This window comes from Amblyomma maculatum, chromosome 10, assembly GCF_055883805.1.
Source record: "Amblyomma maculatum isolate TAMU_Amacu chromosome 10, ASM5588380v1, whole genome shotgun sequence".
In the NCBI taxonomy this organism is placed as follows: Eukaryota; Metazoa; Arthropoda; class Arachnida; order Ixodida; family Ixodidae; genus Amblyomma; species Amblyomma maculatum.
The window spans coordinates 98,526,539-98,545,413 of NC_139353.1; the positions used below are offsets into that span (position 1 = coordinate 98,526,539).

Sequence of the window (18,875 nt, forward strand, 5' to 3'; positions counted from 1 at the left end):
TTCTTTTCCTTCTTCGTTCAGTCACAACAATAGTGGAGTGTTGTCGAACACAACTAGCATTTCATTGAACGCACCAAAGTTAACCGGCGTTCTTTGATTGATTTATAGGAAACGAAATGCGCAGTTGCCACTTGCGAAATCTCGCTATAATCTTCACAGTATACATGGGTAATTACGAAGAGAGTTTCGTGATCCGGGCGAGTGGCGTAGTTGATATAGCGCTTGGGATCAAAGGGATGGAGGTTCGATTCCCGCTGGACAATGTTTATTATTTTTTTAACTCTCACTTCTAAAGTGTTATATGTCTGCTGATAACCTTCTTCTGACTGCCTTCTGTCGACAACAATGACGCACTAAAGAATGCGCCTTAAACAAATGGCGCAAGCCTTTAATGCGTCACCGTTGTCGACAGAAGGCTGTCAGCAGAAGGTAGTCAAGGCGCAGCATGGACGCCTATATCTGCAGCGTCAGCCTCGTATTTATGTGAATCGCGTGGGGAAATCATAATTCATCACTACATGTGATGTCATCACGAACATAACGTTATGATAACCTCAGTTCAGCTTATATTTGACATAATCGAATGTGTCGTCATGATGGCGCCGCATTCAGTCAAGACGGAACGTCCTGTCATGGCTCATGATATCACAAGGTGATGGTGCCCAAGTTGGTCATGAGTGCTGACGTCACTATCTCTACAAACATCAACTGTCACTCTCATCATAAGGGACTATCATTACAGCGTCATCATTACAACTCCTATCATCATCACTATTATCATTGTCACCTCTAACTACCACTATAATTATCAGTCACTATTTACTACTAGTTAACGTTTTTCACTGACAGCTACAAAGGTAAAGAGAACCCCGTGATAACTCGCGGTATACCGCGTAATCGCTCGAAGTGTGGCAGTTATCGCGGACGCATGCAGCCGCCGACGTATGGCCCCTTCTGGCCCTAAAAGGATTTCGTCGTAACAGATTATGCAAGCGTCGACTCCGCTGTAGCACTTCTCTTTCAACTTGATTCCAACATTGCTCCTTTGTCGGGGCATTTCAGATACTCAGTGAGAACTTTGACCGACACTCCGCCTTTCACTCGAAGTCGATCAGTTTACAATTACATTTAAGGGAAATGCAATTCTCGCTTATAAGAGCGCCGCTTGTGGCGAGAAGTGTGCACACCACAGGAAAAGCTGGCAATCATGCATGCTGAAACCGACTGGAGTGCTGCTCTGATTTTGTTCACTGTCAACTTTAAACATACTGTAGCGTTGTCGTTGGCGCAAGCATACACATGTAATACTCTCACGAAGCAGAGCGGCAGACGTTCGGGTAGACGAGAGTCGCCTAGGCGTACCAGCGGAGCAGGCGGACTCAAGAAAAGGTTTTTTAAATGCTCGAACACGTCCTACCTCACGAGCTCCTCATGCGTGAACAGCAGCTCTATCGTTAAGACCAAGATCGAAAGCACTGTGGTGCTGATACATGGCGTTATTCCTGTCGACGAAATATAGGCAATGTGTTGATGCGAAAAGTCTTGTAATAAAACAGAAAAATGACAGAGAAAAATAACTACACGGTGAATATGCAACGAAGTACGGCACAATCAGTGTTAGGTTGGAGGCGGAGATATGCAAGTGAAACGCATCAATGACGCTGAGTTACAAAGAAAAGTTTGGCTTCAGCCGAGCTACGCAGCCACTGACACTAATGACTTGCTGCCACTGTTCCGAGAGGAACTAATTCGTAAGTAACATTGCCGGTGTGACGGAGGAATTTGGCCCGAAATACTGAGCAGCTTGTCACACCGCTCCTTGCGGCGCGCAAGGTCCATATCCAGACCTGGTGGCCCTATATGTAGTGCACAACGCTATGCCGAAGGTTGTAATATCTTACATCGCCAGCTTGTTGCTCTATGATGTACAAGTGCGCTAGCTCGCTTACTTCAATTATTCCATGAACTGGTTCGTGTGATGTGATCTTATCAAGGCATAATAGCATGCATGGTGACTAACATCACGCAAACCTTCTTACTATACAAGAGGCCGAAAGGGGGTAATTTGGGTTCTTTCTAGCGGCGCCGTATTGCAAGGGAAGATGATGCAAGGCAGGCGGTCGTCCCATTTTTATGCTCAACATCGGCGTACATTGAAATCATGACCTCTAATGTTTCATATAGCCGTTCTGCTAAGCCATTTTGCGGGTGGTATGCTGTGGTTCTTCGATGTTCGACATGGCTAAGTGTCAATATGTTCCTTAGTATCTGAGCAGTGAACGGCTTCCTGTAAGAAGTGGTGACCGACGGCGCGCCATGTTGAAGAATAACGTTTTCCTAAAAGGCTGAGCCACTTGGATGGTAGTAGCTTTCGCAAGAGCCTTTGGCAACGTGGCCCCAGTGAAATAGTAGTTGGCAACAATGATCCATTTGTGACCGGTCCGCGACAGAGAAAATGGTCCTAGTTGGCCTATACCTACTTTATCGCATAATATTTGTAGTGGCTTGATGAAGTAAAACATGCTGGAAGGTTCGCTGGTTTCTTTCGCGTGGGGAGTTCTTACATAGTGCTTTACGTTGAACGCACGATGTGGCCATAAATAGTTCTCTCGTACGCTCCTGTAAACACAATATGGCAGGACGTCGCTTTATTGTGATATGGAAGGAGGACTTTTAGACCAGATGGTGGGTTCTTGCACCTGAAACAGGACTCTATCTAAAGCCCACTGCTATGGAGGCAGAAGAAGAAAGGAGGCCTCCTTCAAGATGGTCAGTGAGCAGTAACAGTTCAGTGTCGGCATGCTTTCTGGACATTAGGTCGGATATACTAACTGCTCCGAAGAAGCTATCGTCTTGCGTGGCGTCTTGCCTATAGCCTCGACATGAGCACGCGAAAGGTTGTTAGCGCTTCCATACTTGCATCCACATTTGCTGGTGAAGGCAAATTGAAACTCTTGGAGCAACGTGCTCAAAAAGTTAAGCGACAGCACGTGCCCTTTGGATTCTGTAGCCAGCACAAGGAGTGGTGATCGGTGGCCATAGGAAATGGTCTTCTAAAAAAGTGGCGGCGAAACATTGCGGTGACACAGAACTACCACCAAACATTATTTTTCAGTAGTAAAGTAATTCGAATCAGCACGCAAAATGACGCGGTTTTCATAGGCGTAAACGCTACGACACCGCCTCGCCGCTCAACGAGGATGGCGCCAAGGCCGACGTTGTTTCCATCACTAGGAACTCGGTGTCGACATCGTCGTCGAAGCTTGCGTGTATTCGCGGTGTTCGGAGATGTCGCATAGCCTCTCGAAAGCTGTCTGCTGTTCGCTGCTTATGAAAAATACAGCGTCATCACTATTTACAGCGTCAGAAGGCTACGGAGTTGAGCGAAGTTTTTGATAGTGCCGGTAGTATCGCCGGTCTTTTTTTTTTTTCGTTATAAGATTTGGAAAGCCACAAATGCAGTAAGATTTTTGTGGAGCAGTCTGGATGCCACGACCACTCAGGACATGCCATAGAAATTTAAACTACCGAAAATCGACATTTCAGTTTGAGTTTAAGGTGGAAGCCTTTATTGGCTCGTACCCAAGCAGCACATGACGACGGTCCAACGTTGGGCCTGAGCTGGCAAACGTCGGTCCTGTGAAGGCCCCGCGTTGCCTATGTACTCCCAGCCTCGGCTAATCCATCTTTAGAAGTTGGCGTCATTGGACCAATGTCTCGGATGTTTTCCCAGCCTTGGCTCAGCCACTTTTAGAGGATGGCATTATTGGACCAGTTTCTCGAATGTGTTCCCAACCTTGGATTAGCCACTTTTAAAAGATGGCATTATTGGACCAGTTTCTCGAATGTGTTCCCAGCCTTGGTTCAGCCACTTTTAGAAGATGGTATTATTGGACCAATTTATCCGATGTATCCCCTATCTTAGCACTGCCATTTTTAGAAGATGGCAATAATGGACCAGTTTCTCGGACATTCTCCCTGCCTTGGATCTGCCATTCTTTGAAGTTGGCAATAACGGACAAGTTTTTCAAAATTTTTCCCTGCACTGACTGTGCCATTTTTGGACGACGGCAGTATACTAGACAATTAATTTTCTACAATCGCTTTCCGAAGTAGGCCGCGCCGCGTTAAAACGTTTGCTACAGAGGAACATCGCTTGCTGCGTCGTTCGACTTTTTCTTACTCTGCGAGATCGACGCGATATTATTTTGCATGGCGTACATGAGCTCGCAGCTTGTGGGATATATACATGTATATCTTCTGCGTTAACTGCAGTAATTATCCATAAAAAAGGATACCTCGATCCGTATACCCATTCGATTCTCGGCAAAAGCAGGCGGACGTCAACACAAGGTAATGCAGCTGAAGTAACGTATGTCCATTTGTTACCTATCTAATCGCTTGCTATAGCGCGTATACCTGACGCCCAGTCTTCGAGACTCTCGTGGAGCTGCTGAAAAGAGTTGTGTACGGCGCGCATTGCTGTCACTTATACGCGCGCGCTGGCTGTAGGCGAAGCTACGTATGTGTACCAGCAGGTACACGCATCACATTCGCGAGCCGTTCAAAATAAAGTGTCATCTCGATCTGCTGCACCGATCGCCGAAGACTGAGCGCCGGCACAACACAAAAAGTTGTGATCTGTGTATGAAACTTCTTTGCTACTTCTTTACGTGCACGCCAAATCTCCTAGAGGCGTTTGGCGATGACCAGCAGGTGGTGGTGGAAAACATTTATATCTGATACAAATACAAGAGCTGACCATGAGCAGGCCGTCGAGGAATGTCGAGGCGAAGACGCGCTGCATCGCAATGCATGCGATTGTATACAGCAGGTAGCGCGAATGATCGATCTGTTTCCATACGAAGCAGTTTCTCTGGCGAAATTTTCGCGTACAGCAAGCAGCTTAAACCCCTGTAGGTTCAACGTAGCGCGAGTCGATCGAGTGGCGCCCCTCAGCCGTTGTCACACTTCGGTAAATCCCCATATAAATAGCCAGAAATAAATACTACAGTTCAACGCTGCTGTCCAGCGACTTGTGTGAAGCAGTGTATACAAACGGAAGACACGCTGGTTTTCACGCACGCGCGCAGCACAAACTGACAATTTATTGGTGGCACACTCGAACTTCGAATAGGACACCAATCGCCACATTTCGGGCAGTGTGTAGACACAAGAAAAACAGTCGCTAAAGTTACCCACCACGCGGCTCACATTTGAGCAGTTGTGTCAACTTGGTTTGTCCTATAGTTACTACCAATAGTAGATCGAAGCACATATGTGCAGCATCGTATCTGTCGTACCAAACCTATGCGAAAACCTCAGTTGATATGTCAGATATGCCGAACTTAAAATACTGACGTACCCGGGGTAAATCTTTAGGCTGGTGCGACGCATTTTTAGTTACAGCACTTAAATACAGCCGTATCTGAAAAAAAAAACGCATCAGGTCCTTGCGATGTACCTGTATCCATAGCCCCTTTAACAGTTTTCTTTTTTTTTTTAAGTGAAAATGCGCAAAGTTTCTTCGGAGGCATGCGAGTGCCCCCTTTTGATTGTCTCCTATTCGTCCTTTAAAGCAATGTGCAGTCGTGCAATTATTGAAGTGACTGTGACATGAGACTGCTCAGCAGTAACAGAAGCATATTTAGCGTGCAGGTTTGATAGAACTTCGCCTTACTGGCTATATTTCATTTTCAACAAATTCAGTCAGATATATGTCTGCAAATTAATTGCCTCCACAACTGATCTTTTGGTTCAAATTTAAATAACTAGGTACAGAAACAAGTTATAGAAGCAACTCGATTATACCGTTAGATTTGCTGTTTGGTCATGCACTTGGATATCACCAACGCTTTTGTCAGTACTTCTATGACATTAGCAAAACTGCACAAGAACACATATACATGGCAGAACTTCGGTGCCAAGACGACATAAGACAGATCGAATTTAGGAAGCAGTAAGCGATACAGCATTACATAATGTGCACTAATTGCTCCTTGATACAACAGCTGAACATGTACTTATACAAGAAAGGAGACATTGGCTTATGACAAAAGGGCCATTTGTTCAACCTAAACCAGCTACACCAGTGTAGGAAATGTCAGATACCTATAATGTATTTTTGCTGCACTGGTGCAGCAGGTGTAGATTTAAAAAAATGGCCCTAAAATGACACCAAATGAAGTGTCCATTCCGCCACACTTTAGTAGCACTTGCAAGAGCTAACTTTTCTCTTCATCCTCCAGAATGTGCTACATCTTCCTTGCTATCATCTAATGCTTACATCTGCTCTTGAAGACGAGTCAGGATGGAAGTTCTATATTATTTAGAGTAGCTAACTTCCCACTGCATAATCAAAAGGAAAAAGTGTCTATGATGTGTCATTTATTGCTGACACGTTGCAATGCTCATAACACGATTGAGATTCGTGATGGCACAATTACACAAAATGAAACATCCACAAGTAATTAAGCATTTCCATTGTTTTCTGCTAGCATTGAAGTTACATAAATGTATTTACTTAAACAACGTCATTTCAAAAATGGCAGGATGAGCTTGAACACAAATTTGAATGCCAGGCGACTTCCACCAACATGTACAGCTGAGGAAAGAAAAATATAAACCTTGCTTTGGCATTCACATGCTTGTTCCTTTGATGTGCAAGGAGAAAAGCAAACCAGAACCTGTAATATGCACCTAACAAATAATGTTTTCAGAGTAATAGATCACAATATTTTAACCGCTGAAAAGTTCACGCCATCTGAAACTGATGAAAGCCTAGTGTTCTTGAACTTGTAGTGTATTCGGTGTGCAGCAAGAAATTGTATTAGGTGCACAATCAATTTGCCTTCTTCGTACGGCACGGACAGATACATCAAGGCAGCCAATAAAATGCATTATAGAATCATGGTGTATATGTTTCCAATAAAATGCTTGATCGCACGTTCTATGCCGAGATACGCGCAGGTTACTTTGCTCGATATTCGTCAGCATTATGCACGTAGAACCCGTTGTTGCTATCAAAAAGGATGGATACTAATTTGAGATGTGTACGGTCACTGCACGCTATCTAGCAGTTTAATTGTATTCACTTCATCCATCAGATCTGATGGAACAGGGCATTACAGGAAGCTCACAACACGCCTGTGCGAATGAATGTTTACCAAGCTGTATTCTAATATAAAGCACGTTTTCATATATCTTATGTGACTCCAGTAGGTTAGGTATAGAATAACTTGGATAAACTGTATAAGGGCATACACTTGTCAGTTTTGTGATGAGTGTGAGTTGACACTTCAAATGATAAATGTCTCGTTGCAATTAGCTCATGAACACCTATCAAGTTTTTCGTTTTCATTGTAACACTGTCGTCTTGATAAGAAAATTTGCCCACTGAAGAAACTGAATGTATGTTCTTTCATTGAAATAAGTTCATGAACTTTGAATGTCTCGGACTGAGAGAGTAATGAGACGTACTGCACACTTTTATAAAAATTCACTTTTCCCACAGTACACATTTCAGATTGAATTGAGTACAGATCCAAATTGAAGGCAGCATTTATGGCTGCTTCTGAAGATATACCATCACAGACGAGAGAAGTGAATAAGTTTTGCACAGTATAGTTAAGATTCCAGGTCCACACCGATATGAAGACAAAAAGATATTTCCACGTTCTTTTATAAATTTGCCTTCATGTGCAACATTTTGTACTGTACACTGCATTTAGACTCATATGCACCAGGTTAGAGCCACCATGAAATTCTGACCTCTAAAGCTGCACATTTCTGGAGAACTAATAAATCATTACCTTTCATTTGACATGTAGTTTTACACAGCATCCCATTGATACAAGCCTAGTAATAATATAAGATAACAGCAATCCAGTTTAACCTAGAACAAAAATTATATAGTATGACAGTTCCATATGGCTGGTTGAAATAACTAGCCTGCCTTGTTTAGAATTAGTTGTTACCAGTACAATAACTGCTCAGGACTACATTTCTAACTGATGCTCCACCTGCAGCACTGAAGCCCTCTCATAATTCTCATAATTTCATCCACATGGTAGGAACAGCTCTTCTGCTAATTATGATAACCTGAACCAAATGATAGTTGTGCAATATTATCAGCACCACTGGTTCATGGCGAGTATTGCATTTGTGACCATTCAATTCTGCAAAAAAGGCAATATGGTGATTGCATGCATTAACAGCCTCACAAGGAAAATAAAAGGAAGTTAGTCTTTGGATACATCTGTGCCAAGTGACACGCAGAGGCTTGCATGTTATCATTGAAACATCTGTTGCATTCAGCAGATCCTCACTGACATTCACTGACCAATAGTGCTGGATTAAGGAAAACGGGGGCCCTAGGCTAAAGTGCATGTAACTCCCCTACCCCCCACCCCCGTGTTGTTCCTTCCTCAGTCCCATACTACACTTCTGCAGTATACTCCGTTTCATTCTAACTGCACAAACATAAAAAAAAATCAAGATGTGATCCCTGTGATTAGTGCAAGAGTGGTGCGTTAGCAGCACACAGAATACAAGCGCAGTAATTAACATTCAGACATAGAAGTAACAAATACTATTCTATCCTATTCTTGGACTCATTCTGACTTTGCCTATTTTCCTCCCCTAAAGTGGCAGAAAAGAACTGAAGGAACTTCGTGAGAGATATGTAGGGTAATAGAAATGCTGGCAGTGGAAATTTTCCTTCTTATTTCCTCTATTATTCCAACTGCATATTTTTTTATGTTATGCACCACCACAGGATAGAGGGACCAACAGGAAACACTCTCCAATCCTATAAGCAATTGGTGCAGATAACCTCACGTGAAAGGGACTAGCTCCGAGAGTGGTGGGGAATTCCTACTTTTGCAGCTCAACAAGGTCTCACCAACTGCTAAACAATTAAGTCCAATTAGGTGGAGGCCCTATCTCTTCATTCTGTTTTTTTCTCTCCAAAACCTGTTGCTCATAAGTTTCATTGCTTATGAGTCCATATATGGAGCAGGTAAGAATGGGCCCCCTCCCCCTACCCTTGGAGATGAGGCCTGGGCTGCAGCCTTCACTTTGATCGAGTGCAGCTGACCAACACAGTCATGAAGCATCTTTTCTTGCAATTATGGCTGTTGAATAACTTTATCACATGGTCAGGTAATGATAAGAACAAGTGGGCAAGTTGTCAGACGTAGTTTCAACTGAGGCTGCTTAACAGCACAAGGCCTAGAAGAGATTTTCAGTACTGTATTCGTCCTCTAATATCCTCTAGGCCTTGTGATACTTCACTATGTCACTTGAAACTAGTCAGGTAATTAAATGAAATCTGGAATGATGCAAGCATACAGTAGCAATGGATATCACAAGACTAGGCCAGCTGCACAACACCAAGAGTCTATATGCCCCTGCAGTTTGCATAACCGTGCCAGGAATGGTGCCAATAATAAATTTCATTATATAAACTATACAGTTTTCCACTTAGATCATCATGTTCAAGCGCATGTCTTAAGCTTTATTTAATGTGTACTATAATGTTTGCACCTCTGCACTCATACATACTATCATTTGCATAAGTCATGAATTGGTGGCATATATTCACCATATATTTATTTGCACATGGTCTTATTTGCAGTTGCTCACTTCAGGGTATTGCATTAAAATGCAACCGTTATTTTAATATTTTTCACATTGAGTAAATATTCGTTGGAGCATCCTTCACGAAATCAATAACCTTTAAGGTGCTGTAACTAGTATTGTGGTTTCCTTACCGAAATGCTAAAAAGTTCCTAAAGAGCACTGAGCTGGAAAGCACGTTTTACATGCAAGACCAGTGCACTTTCTCGCGTAGGCTAGAAATTTCAGCAAGCTAAAGATTGGCAGGTCATCTTTTGGCTTGTATTATTCATCATTGATTGCCTTTGTGTAACTCCTCTTGATCGCATTCTTGTTTATGGCATAGTACAGCAGTTACAAGCTTATTTCACTCTAGTTATAGCAGGATGCTGGTTTACGGGGCACTGCTTTAGTTCCTTTAACCTAATATATTCTATAAATTGTTTCCATGGAGCCTGAGGGTTCCTTGGAGTGTTTATAGGGCTCCCCAAGAACCTCTATTTAAGTATTACTTGAATTACTATAAAACCCCGGCCCTCAGTCCCCAGCGACTGCGAAACAATTGACCACGGCGGCGGTCAGACCTGTGACGCAGCAGGGGGTGCTAAGAATTTCTGGCTCCGCTGGACAGGCCGCCATTAGAAACTGACCCTGGAAACGTTTAACGTTAGAACCCCAGCTAGTGAAGCAAGTCTAGCAGTGCTGTTAGAGGAACTAGAGAAAATGCAGCATCAGGATGTCATAGGGCTTAGTGAGGTTAGGAGGCCGAATGAGGCATATACCGTACTGAAGGATGGGCATGTACTGTGTTATCGAGGTTTACCGGAGGGGCGAGATCTAGGAGTAGGTTTCCTTGTCAATAAGTGCATAGCGGGCAAAATAGATGAATTCTATAGTATTAATGAGAGGGTGGCAGGCATAGTAGCTTAATAAGCGGTATAAACTGAAGGTTGTACAGGCCTATGCACCCACATGTAGTTATGATGACCAGGCAGTTGAAAGCTTTTATGAAGATGTAGAATCGGCAATGCAAAAAGTAAAGACGCAGTATACTGTACTAATGGGCGACTTCAATGCCAAAGTAGGGAAAAAGCAGGCAGAAGACCAGGCAGTAGGTGACTATGGCATTGGCTCTAGGAATAGCAGGGGGGAGTTTTACTAGTTGAGTTTGCAGAGCACAATAACTTAAGAATCATTAGTACCTTCTTCAGCAAACGGAAGAACCAGAAATGGACATGGAAAAGTCCAAATGGGGAGACTAAAAATGAAATTCACTTCATACTATGTTCAACCCCCACCATTATGCAAGATATAGAGGCAATTGGGAAAGTGAGATGCAGTGACCACAGGATGGTGAGGTCCCGAATTAGCCTAAATGTGAATAAGGAACGCAGCAGATTAGTAAGAAAGAAACCCACCAACGAATTAGCGGTGAGGGCAGAAGAGTTCAGGATCTCGCTACAGAATAGATATTCAGCTCTAACCGAGGATGGCGACATTACCCTAGAAGCAATGAACAGTGACTTCAGAGATATCATTACTGAGTGCGCTGTAGAAGTAGGCGGCAGGATAGTTAGAGAGGATACCGTTAAGCTGTCTAAGGAGATGAAAGATTTGATTAAGAAATGCCAGAATATCAAAGCTTCAAATCCAACAAACCAGATAGAATTGGCCGAGATATCAAAGCTAATCAATAAGCGCAAGGTGGCCGATATAAGGAAGTATAACATAAAGAAAATTGTGCAAGCTGTGAAGAATGGGGGGAGCCTTAAAGCGGTAAAAAAGAAATTGGGCATAGGCAAAAGCCAGATGCATGCGATAAGGGACAATGCGGGCAACGTCATCACGAATAGGACAAGATAGTCAAAGTAGCCAAGGAGTTCTATATAGATCTTTACAGTAGCCAAAGTAGTCAGGACCGTTATGAGATTGGCGGTAGGGAAAAATAGTCAGACATTCCTTCAGTGATGAAGGACGAGGTCAAGAAAGCATTAGAAACTATGAAAAGGGGGAAATCAGCTGGAGAGGATCAGATAACTACAGATTTGTTAAAGGGCGTGGGGATATCGTGCTAGAAAAACTGGTCACCCTGTATACGCCGTGCCTGGTGTCATCGACGGTACCGGAACCATGGAAGAATGCAAACATTATCCTCATTCATAAGAAAGGGGACTCTAAGGACCTTAAACATTACAGACCAATCAGCTTACTGTCTGTTACATATAAGGTATTTACTAAGATAATCGCTAATAGAATCAGACAACCTCAGACTGCAATCAAGCAAAGGATCAAGCAGGTTTTCGGAAACGGTACTCTACTATTGATCATATCGATACCATCAACCAGGTGATAGAAAAATGCTCGGAATATAACCAGACCTCATACATAGCATTCATTGATTATGAAAAAGCATTTGACTCAGTTGAAACCTCGGCGGTGATGCAGGCATTGCGAAATCAGGAGGTAGACGAGCCGTACGTGAAAGTGCTGGAAGATACTATATATAGTGGCTGCACAGCAACCATAGTTCTGCACAAAGAAAGGTGTTAGGCAAGGAGACACGATCTCCCCAGTACTATTGACAGCTTGCTTAGAGGAAGTGTTCAGAGATTTGTAATGGGAGCAGTTAGGGATAAGGGTAGATGGAGAATATCTCAGTAATTTGCGATTTGCTGATGACATTGCCTTGCTAAAGTAACTTGGGGGATGAACTGCAAATAAAGATCGATGACCTAGACAAGTAGAAAGTTAAGCTTAAAAATCAATATGCAGAACACTAAGGTAATGTTCAACAGCCTCGGGAAGGAACAGCAGTTTACGTTAGGTAGCGAAGCACTGGAAGTGGTAGGCGATTGTCTATTTAGGACAGGTAGTAACTGCAGATCCAGACCATGAAAAGGAAATAACAAGAATAAGATTGGGATGGAGCGCATTTGGTAAGCACTCGCAGATTATGACTAGCAGCTTACCGGTATTGCTCAAGAGGAAAGTACACAACAGTTGCATCTTACCTGTACTCACCTATGGGGCTGAAACGTGGAGGCTAACCAAAAGGGTTCAACTTAAGTTGAGGACAACTCAGAGGGCTATGGGACGAAAAATGGTAGGGGTAACATTAAGAGATAGGAAGCTGCAAAGTGGGTCAGAGAAATAACTCAAGTTACTGACATTCTAGTGGAAATTACGAAGAAGAAATGGGCATGGGCAGGACACGTAGTGCTATGAGAGGATAACCGGTGGTCGCTTAGGGTAACAAACTAGATTCCAAGGGAAGGAAAGCATAGCAGAGGGTGGCAGAAAGTTAGGTGGGCGGATGAGGTTAAGAAGTTCGCAGGGGTCAAGTGGATGTAGCTTGCACAGAACCGGGTTAATTGGAGAAATATGGGAGAGGCCTTTGCCCTGCAGTGGGTATAGTCAGGCTGATGACGATGAGGACGATGACGACAATGAATCTTTTTGTACTAAACTTTATTTTCTGCAAAGTGGCTTGTTGAGAGAGTTGGTTGGGCATTATATTAAAACAGTGCTAGGAACATGGACATTTTTTATTTTCTGACTCATCACGTTATTTATTTGAGACTTTCATTATGCAGCTGGCCCACATAACTGAATGTGAGCATTTTTTAAGTACTGCGAATCTGCAGACTTTCTTTTCAAGGTAGGTAGGCATGACAGTAAGAAAGACAAATGGAGTTTCTCAGCCGTAATTGAAAGCTATTTGTTTTCTTCACAGTTGAAATGATTGACTCCTGATTAACCGATCATTAGGTTCTGAGGTTGTTACTCATAATTTTTAGCATTGCATCTGTGGCAATCAGGCAGTACCCTTGAATGACCTAAATTAAAAAAAAAAAGCCGAAATAAATATTTGATTAAATGGTGAGTACTATTGCAAACTGAAGTGTTGCATGACCCACAAGTGTGTCATTACAGCAGTTCAGATCTGCTTTCCTGGACACTGCAAACACATCTATTATACTGGGCACGGGGGTTTATGACCCTTTCAGGACCAAAAACTTATGGCCAAAGAAACTTGCATGACTACGATAACTTCATGAACACGTCATTTCCTGCCACAGCAATGTGTATGGTACAAAAGGAAATATGAGCCCTCTCAACTTTTTAAAGCGTGCAAATGAGACTGACAAAAATACACACTTGAAAAGAGTTCCTTCACGAGTGTTTCCTGTAGCGAAAAAGCAGTGGAAAAAAAAAAAAGCCTTAAGTATCCTGGGATACTGTCCAGCCAGGAACTTCATTAACCATGGTTGCTGATGGGGCTGTAGTCAAAAATGAATGCTGGTTTGGGAGTGTTACGACTATTCACAGCTTAGAGGAAGGAAGCTGACATTTCCACTTGACCATCATCAATGACCAGTTAACTTCACTTATCCTTTTGTGCACAATATGCTTTGTACGTGGAGCACGGAGCCAAACTGGTTGATGTCAGAGCACAGGACTTATTTGGCATGTGGTAATGTGATAAATGCCAAACCCCTCTATTTTTGAATCAATGTTATATTCTTATGATCAGTCGATTTTCCCTTTATTTGCAGAAGCCAGTGTTATTTTAATGTTATTCTTGCAGTTTTTAGGAATGAAATGCAATGTGTCACCCTATACATCTGCACTGCACTTTAGTTGTGAGAGCACATGCTGCCAGAAATGCCTGTAAATATCTGTATGTAATCTAGCATATAAAAGCCCCATCTTCAGTGAAAGTAACCTGTCATGAAAATGGAGTAATATATCAAACAGGTGAACAAATTTGTGATTTGTGAAGTTTAACATCTCAAAGGGACACTAGAGCTATGAGGTCTATTAAGTTACATCCTCCTATTACATTAATTTTTTGTAATAATGTCCATTGTGCACCACTTCATGCAGTTATGCCGCATATACCAATTTCTCTCACCCAAAACTTATCAATCCACATTAATATAGCCTTGTGTGCTCAATCCTTCATTGTTTTATTCTGTATGTCTATTTTATTAAATAGAATGAGAGATTTTGGTGGAAATGGGGAGCAGTCGAAGGCCCAACTGCAGCCCTGCCAGCACGTTTGGGTGGCTCTGAAAAGAGCCGTTATCTTCGAAGTCCAAGCTCCAATGTGAGGCTGTAAGAAATGATGATCTACAAGTTGCTGTCCTTGGCACCAATAACTGTGGCCTGCATCTGAATATGAGGCTGCAAGTCCGATTCTAAGCAGCATTTCGATGAAGGCAAAAGACACGGAGGCATACCATGCTGTTCACTCTTGATAGAGGTACATATTTTTTCATGCTGAAATAGCCATCTGACCCGTCGCAGTGACTTAATGGTTAGGGCGCTTGGCTGCTGAACCCAAGGAAGTGAGTTTTATCTTGCGGCCTTTTTTCAATGGACGCAAAAAGCAAGGAGCCCATGTAGTGTTTGATGTCAGTGCATATCAAAGAACCCCAAAGTGGAAGAGCTTCCCAGACAATTCCTGTATGGTACCCGCCGGGATGGCGCAGTGGTTACGGCGCTTGACTACTGTTCCCAAGGATGCAGGATCGAATCTCGGTATCGGCGGCCGCTTTTCGATGGAGCCGAAAAGCAAGGCGTCCGTGTGCTGTGCGATGTCAGTGCACGTTAAAGAACCCCAGGTGGTCGAAATTTCCGGAGTTCTCCACTGTGGCGTCTCTCATAGCCTGAGTCGCTTTGGGACGTTAAACCCACAAACCAAAACAAACTTCCTCTATGGTGGTTCTCATAGCCTAAGTTCCTTTTGGGCATGAAAGCAAACCAACAGCAATAAGAGATTTCACTGCAAGTGGAGAAGAGGAAACATAATGTGCCCTCGCTTGTATTTAAGCTTCAAGCATTGAACTTGGTTCCTGATATACGAGAGAGGCCACATCTTAGCCTCTTGACTGAGAGCGCTGTAACGCCTTATGTGTAGCCGAGAGCTCTCAATTGGTGTTTTGAAGAAATCTCTGCCATTTGGCAAGATGCCAGCCTTGACATTATCTTCATGCACTTCAACAATGAGAACAGCACAGTTGTCTATTAAGAAGCAGTCGCCCACTTTCACATGTCGGTCAACTCTTGTACAAATCTGTGTGCACTCCCTTGCTTCTGACATTCTGCGGCTGAGCTGTGCCAGTGGCTTGTTCGTAGTTCTCAGCTTCTTCTTAACCTTTCCTAAGTAACTTTCGAAAGGAAAAGCACTGAAATCATCCACAGGCCCATGCTGAAGACACTGCTCTGCCAAGTGCACCAAACGGTGTACGTTGTACACCAGCTGCTTCACCCCATATAGTACACCGAACTGCTGAACAAAATATCTCAGCAAGTCCCGGGCAAAGCTGTTCAGAACTACATGGTATTCAGGTGCAGCGAGTATTCGCAAAGCCACATGTAACTGTAGGAAGTGTTCATACTTTTCTTTGGGCAGGAGAGATTTCAGAACAACAGGTCCTAGGTAGAGCAGAAATGTTCTGAATTCAGTCGCTTTCCAACGATCCAACTCCTCTGTTCCTCTGGGTTTTCGCTGGAAGGAACTTGGAAAGGCTTTAGCTGTTTCTCGCAACCTGTTGTTGAGTTCACATCGCTCATCTCTGCTCAGTCGGGCAGCGTGCCCTTGCGAGACCCAATTTCTTAACAGCCGCCGCATTACACCCAGACAGACAAGGTGCATGTATTCCGTAGGAAAGCATGCCACCATATCAATATCCAACTTGGTGAAAGGGGAAACACCAGTGTGGTGCCGCTTATCTTCTTGTGCACGAAATGATACATCACTTCGCTGCGGTGCATGAAGGTCAGGAAATGTCAGCCTGTTTTCCACATAGCGACCCTTTTGGCTGCATCTTTCACAAGCATGGTAGCCTCCGTGTCCTATAATTGCCTTTACAAAGCTCCTTGCTGGGGCATCGCAGATCACAGCTGTCAGTGTCACAGTGGCACTAGTCCCTTTCACAAGTAAACCGCTGCTGCTCAGACTGTAGACTTCGTCTAGGAATGGAGCGAGAAATTGCTCCAGACAAGGTGACTTCCCTGCACCACAGTACACACTGACCATAAATGGGGCAGAGTTCTTGAAGTTCGTTATGCGGCAAAGTATTGGCCACAAACCAGTCTGGCTGCTTTTATACAACGGCAGGCCATCTATGTTAGCATGCAGCCTGATGTTCTCGGGCACAGGTCCTTGCCCAATCGCTTGCTGGATGCCTTTGGCAAGGCCGAAATGAGCAAATGTGTCATTCTGCTCCAGCTGTGATCTCCTTTGCGTCCGCAGCACAGTCCTTGCATCTTTTGGGAGCTCCGGAATCCCGCGACGACGGCAAAAGTCGAGCATATCATTAAGCAAAGCATGTGTGATGTTGTGCTTGTTAGCTATGACAGCCAACTCCTCAGTCGCCGAGAGACTATGAAGAAAATTTTCATCAGGCTGACCCACATTCTCAGCCGCTGGACTGCTAGATGTCTCATCACTTGACTCTTCCGAGCTTGTGGCATGATCATTTCTTGAATGTTCTGCAGCATATGAATCATCCATAGAAAGGTCTGAGCTTGAAGCCTCATCACTTAGCCTGCTGGCTGTGCTCAATGTGCTGCTCCCTGATGCATTATCACACTCGCGCACAAATGGTGCTGGTGGATCTGCAGGTGGCCCGCTTCTACTGGTGCAAGCGTCGTCGGCGCAGACTCCAATTCTCCGACGCGTGGTTGCTTCGGACGGTGGCAGGGTGCGAACGTCGAGTAACGGTGCTTCACTCTGCGATTGTTTTCTGTCCCCGCGTTCTAAGCGTGACGACGCAGAATCGACCGGCCGCCCCGGAATACCGAGCTCTTGCAAGATCTCCCGGTATTCTTTCTCGACGATGCGGTACTTACGCCTTTTTACGCTCATGACGAAACGCAACGCTCAGCGGTGAGAGACGAGGACCGAAACAGGTGCACAAAAAGACAACAGATGGATACGGGCCGCACCTCTACGCCACAAAAACACAGCGATGACAAGCGAGCGCGCGCTCGGAACCACGTTGGAAGAAAGAGGTGCTCCGAAGGCGCCGTGCGGAGCCGAAGCAGCCACTTAGTGTGGGCGCCAGTGCACTGAACTATGGTCACCATAACTGTACTGTTCCGCACGGAGCGGCCGCCAAGGGCAGTGCCGGTGCTGAGGGTCGCTCGTTTTGCTGGCGCTTCTAACTGGGCGAACCTGCCACAGGCGCTTCATTTCGACGCGTATGATGTTCGCTTGCATGAAACTACTACTTTCGCATTCCACTCAACAATTAGACCCCTAATTCTCGAAACAACTGTCTCCTTCGCGCTTGGCTAAATTTCAATGTATACTTTAACAGCTAGAGCAACTGCTTATATAACGGTACTGAGCTGAGAACATATAGAAGTTGCGGTTTGGCGCTGCTTTCACGCGTATATCGTGTTACGGCACATGTTAAATGGTGTAATAATTGATTTCAGAGTTTTCGTTTGTGAAAAGCAGCATCCATCTATACCAGGATACTTCTAAAACACCACGTAAGATACAAAAAAAGTATAAGCGATGAAGCGCAGGAAAACGACTGCGCATGTGATTGGTGTAAGCTTGGGATGCATATCAACTATCGGCAAGCACGTATGAGTATACATATACGCCGTAGGTATAGGCTGTCTACGAAACATCTGATGCCGATACAAAAAGTACAAGAAAGACTGTTGGCGGCGCACTATAACGGGATGGCACTTTAATTGCATATCACTGTATGCGCTTCCGATGCCCCGCGCGCGCCAGGCGTCTTCTGCTCGAGCACAGACGTTTCCCATACAGGAATAGCAAATACAGTTTATTTGCGCAGAAGGCAGTGTGAAAATTTATACCAGCTCAGAATTAGGTGTTTACATAACGAAAAGAAGCATATATCATGTTAGAGGTGCCTGAATGCTAACTGAGGTTACAAAATTTCAGCGCGCCTGCCGCTGCTCCGTCCACTGACTCTGGCGGCCTCTTCCGAGCACACCAGCCGAGCTTTTTCGCGGCCCAGGCTTCGAAGCACTACTCTCTTACACTATGCAAAGAACCTCCTCGATCCGGACGCATGGAGAGAGAGAGAGAGAAAGAAAAAGAAATACCCGGATGCAAGTTGTCACGAAAAAGCGCCAACACTGTGCAGAAGAAGAAAAAAAAAAGGCTTGCAAACAGTAAACAGTTGTCACGAAAGAAAGCCAACATTGTGCAGAAAAAAGTAAAATGATTTAACGTTACGAGTGGTACGTAAATTAGATATAGC

At 44.1% G+C, this 18,875-nt stretch overlaps 1 protein-coding gene across 1 annotated transcript; it reads right to left on the reverse strand.

The window, feature by feature from the left end:
• Nucleotides 1-15,403: 15,403 nt before the first annotated feature.
• LOC146177093 (uncharacterized) lies at nt 15,404-16,678 on the reverse strand. Its single transcript, XM_084581460.1, has one exon. It carries the CDS (start codon nt 16,661-16,663, stop codon nt 15,404-15,406), a length of 1,260 nt encoding a protein of 419 aa, XP_084437586.1. The 5' UTR covers nt 16,664-16,678.
• Nucleotides 16,679-18,875: the final 2,197 nt, after the last annotated feature.

Excerpts from the sequence above, each read along its gene's own strand:
- LOC146177093 (XM_084581460.1), bottom strand. The coding sequence starts at position 16,663 with ATGGTCAGTGTGTACTGTGGTGCAGGGAAGTCACCTTGTCTGGAGCAA.